At 46.6% G+C, this 3,526-nt stretch overlaps 1 protein-coding gene across 1 annotated transcript; it reads left to right on the top strand.

Annotated features, from left to right (window-relative positions):
* The first annotated feature begins 212 nt into the window (after nucleotides 1–212).
* LOC127203372 (zinc finger protein 713-like) lies at nucleotides 213–3,224 on the top strand. The gene is made up of 3 exons (XM_051162143.1): nucleotides 213–406; nucleotides 2,363–2,489; nucleotides 3,052–3,224. The coding sequence occupies exons 1-3, from the start codon at nucleotides 359–361 to the stop codon at nucleotides 3,222–3,224; spliced, it is 348 nt and encodes a 115-aa protein (XP_051018100.1). The 5' UTR covers nucleotides 213–358.
* Nucleotides 3,225–3,526: the final 302 nt, after the last annotated feature.

The raw sequence follows: 3,526 nt of genomic DNA, 5'->3' as shown, positions 1-3,526 counted from the left end.
GTGGCACACGCCTTTCATCCCAGCACTCGGGAGGCAGAGGCAGGCAGATCACTGTGAGTTCGAGGCCAGCCTGGTCTACAAAACAACTCCTGGACAGCCAAGGATACACAGAGAAACCCCGTCTTGAAAAACCTAAAAAAAAAAAAAAAAAAAAAAAAAAAAAAAGTAAAAGAAAACCTGATGCTGTAGTTGTCCAGCTTTTAAGGCTGTATCTTTGGGGCTTCTCTGTGTGCCGTCTCCTATAGCAGAATGCCCCAGGGTTACATGCAGCTCTCATGCCATGCACTAACCATGCGTTGCTCTCCTCTTTCTCCCCATTACACCCTCTCAGGATGCTTTACTCTCCCAGGAGGAGAAGATGAAAGAGAAAGAAGTGACTGATGGATCCCAGATAGCAGGCTGCCAGGTAAATTTACTTTCCTCTCCTCTAAAATGCTACTGGTGTGGGGAGAAATTGCTCAGGCATTAAGAACTCTTGTTTCTTGCCGAGGACCAGGGTTCAATTCCCAGTACCTACATGGCAGCTAATGTCTGTGACTCCAGTCCACAGGGATCCACAGGGGCCATCTTCTGGCCTCTGTGGGCACTGGACACACATGGTGCACAGACATACAGACAAAACACCCATACACATAAAAACAAATGTTAAAATCTATTGTAAAGCTGGGAAAGAGTGTTTGCCTATCATGCCCAAGGCCCTGTGTTCAATTCCCAGTGTTGGGGTAAAGATCTGTTCCATAATGGCTAAGATGATAGGTCAGTCCATAACCTGCCTGCCTTACAAGCATGAGGACTGAGTTTGAATCTGGAACCTTGGTTTAAAAAACCTTCCAGGCCGACTGGAGAGATCTGGTGCCCTCTTCTGGCATGCATGTGTACATGCAGGCAAAACACTGCATACAAAAATAAATAAATCTTAAAAACAAAAACAAAAGCAAAAAACCTTCCAGGCCTCAGACTGAGAGGTGGGCCCGATAGATATAGCACATGTGTCTGAGTTTGAAGACCTGAGGTCAGATCCCTAGGAGCCATGTGACAGCCAGCTGCACACACATCTGTAACCCCAGTGTCTCTATGGCAAGAAGGGAAGCAGAGACACAGGAAGCTGGAGCTCACTGCCCAGCTAGCCTGGTGTATACAGCAGCAAACAGGAGGCCCTGGGAGGACCGACACAACCGGAAGTTGTGCTGTGCACCAGCGCATGTATGTTTCCCTGTGCACACATGCATATGCATGCACAGACATACACATGCATACACACACATGCCAGGAATGGTGACCCAGTGCTAAGCAGACAGACAAGACGACCCTTGGAGCTCACTAGACAGCCAATCCAGTCTACTAGGAACTTACAGAACCAGTGAGGGAGCCTGTCATAAGAAGAAAGAGTCATGGTGCCTGAGAAAAAAATAGGAGGTGGTGGTGCATGCCTGTAATCCCAGAACTCAGGGAGGCAGAGGCAGACATCAGTGGTCTATAAAGCAAGTCCAGGACCGACAGGATGACAGAGAAACTCTGTCCCAAAAAAAAAAAAAAAAGTTGTCGTCTCAGCTTTACGCTATTATGTGACAAACTTCCTGGAGAGAGGTAACACACGCACATCTAAAGGGAAGCCATGACAGCCCAAGCTAACAATTGTACTGATGTCCACCTTGGTGAACCAATGTTTTTATTGGGGTTACTAATAGGTGTATACATGAAGGCTCACTTTTTTGTTTCTATGTGAATTTTTTGTTTATTTTGGGGTTTTGTTGTTGTTCTGTTTTGTTTTTGTTTTTTTGAGACAGCATTTTTATGTGTAGTCCTATTCTCCTGGAACTCACTCTGTAGACGTAGCTGCCTCAAACTCAGATCTGGCTACCTCTGCCTGTCTCTGTGCTTTGGTAGTCAGAGTCTTCTCCCCACAGATATCTGCTGCTGTGTACAGTGGGGAAGGGCCTAGAGAATGTCCCAGGTTCCTGCTCTCCTAGCTATGTAACGGTTTCCTTATCTCCTGAGTCTCAGGGGCCTCTCCCTCCCTCCTGCAGAGAAGGTGTCAGTTGGTAGCAAACTGCCATACAATGGCATGAACTATGGGCATAGGCCTTTACACACATGAACATATGCATGTGCACACACACACACATACACACATACACACACACACACACACACACACACACACACACACACACAAAGCAATCTTCCAAAACCTGTTTGAGCCTATGTTACAATTCTAGAATTAGTTAAGTATTGTGTCAGCTAATGAGATGTAAGTGCCCCAAGAAATTGTTTTGGAAAAACTCGATACATGCCCTTCACTTAAAAAATATATGGCTGTCAAGTTAGGTGTGAGCCAGGAGGACTGTGCTTGGTGTTCCAGGAGTGGCTGACGTTCCAGGATGTGGCCGTGGACTTCACCAGAGAGGAGTGGCCACTGCTGACCCCGGCTCAGAAGACCCTCTACCGAAGTGTGATGCTGGAGAACTACAGCAATCTGGTGTCCCTGGGTGAGCTGGGAGTTGTCGGCACAAGACACCATTCACATGAGTTTATTTCCTCAGAACAGAGGAGCCATCAAACCTTTGTGAATACAATGGAAGCCATACAGAAGAATGATGGCCACTTTTTTCTTTATCTACTTGGTTCTGTGTTTGTTTGGAGATAAGGTTTCTGTGTAGCCTGACTGTGCTAGAACTCCTTTGTAGAGCAGGCTGGCCTCCAATACACAGAGATCCACCTACCTCTGCCTTCCCAGTGCTGGGGTTAAAGGTGAGCACCAACACTACCCAGCTAAATGCCGGCCAGTGTGGAAGACAGACATTGGTCTGCTGTTCTTTTCCCTCAGGTAAAAGACTGACTTTGTTGAGACTGACTTTTTGCTTTTTCTTTTCTGAGACACAAGGTCTCACTACACTTCCTAGCCTGGCCTCAAACTCATGGAAACCCTTGTGCCTCCCGAGTGCTGGGATGATGGGTAATGAATGAGCCAGTGTGCCTGATTAGGAGGTGGTCCCAGAAATGACTTTTGTTCCCTCTAAACATGTATAACTTACATTTCCCCCATGACAGGGCACCAGCTCTATAAGCCGGAAGTGATCACACAGTTGGAACAGGAGGGCCAGTGGACACCAGAAAGCAGCAGCCGGCTGGACACTGTGACAGGTGAGCAGCAAGACCGATGGGAACGGGTCCTTTTCAAGTGTTCCGTAGTCTGTGCGCTGTGGGATGGAGAGGACATGTAAACCCAGCTTTCCATTCACATCGCATCGTTTATGCAAAGTGGAAATGGCTGCCTTTCTACTCCCCAAGCCCCATCCCAGACTGAATAGAAACTATACATTTATTATGAAAAACAATAATCTGGATGATAAACCCTGTTACAGAGCATCTCTAGCGTTTGCTCTGTATTTTCTTCATATATCCTTTTAGTATTCCTTTTTTCTCATTTTATATTATGTGTGAGGAGGTTGGCCTGCATTTGTCTGTGCACCAAGTACCTGCAGTGCCATATGAGGTTAACTATCACCGTGTGTCTGCCTTAACT

This window comes from Acomys russatus, chromosome 19, assembly GCF_903995435.1.
Source record: "Acomys russatus chromosome 19, mAcoRus1.1, whole genome shotgun sequence".
In the NCBI taxonomy this organism is placed as follows: domain Eukaryota; kingdom Metazoa; phylum Chordata; class Mammalia; order Rodentia; family Muridae; genus Acomys; species Acomys russatus.
The sequence above is the reverse complement of the archived record's forward strand: the minus strand, read 5'-3'. Positions and strand labels throughout refer to the sequence as shown.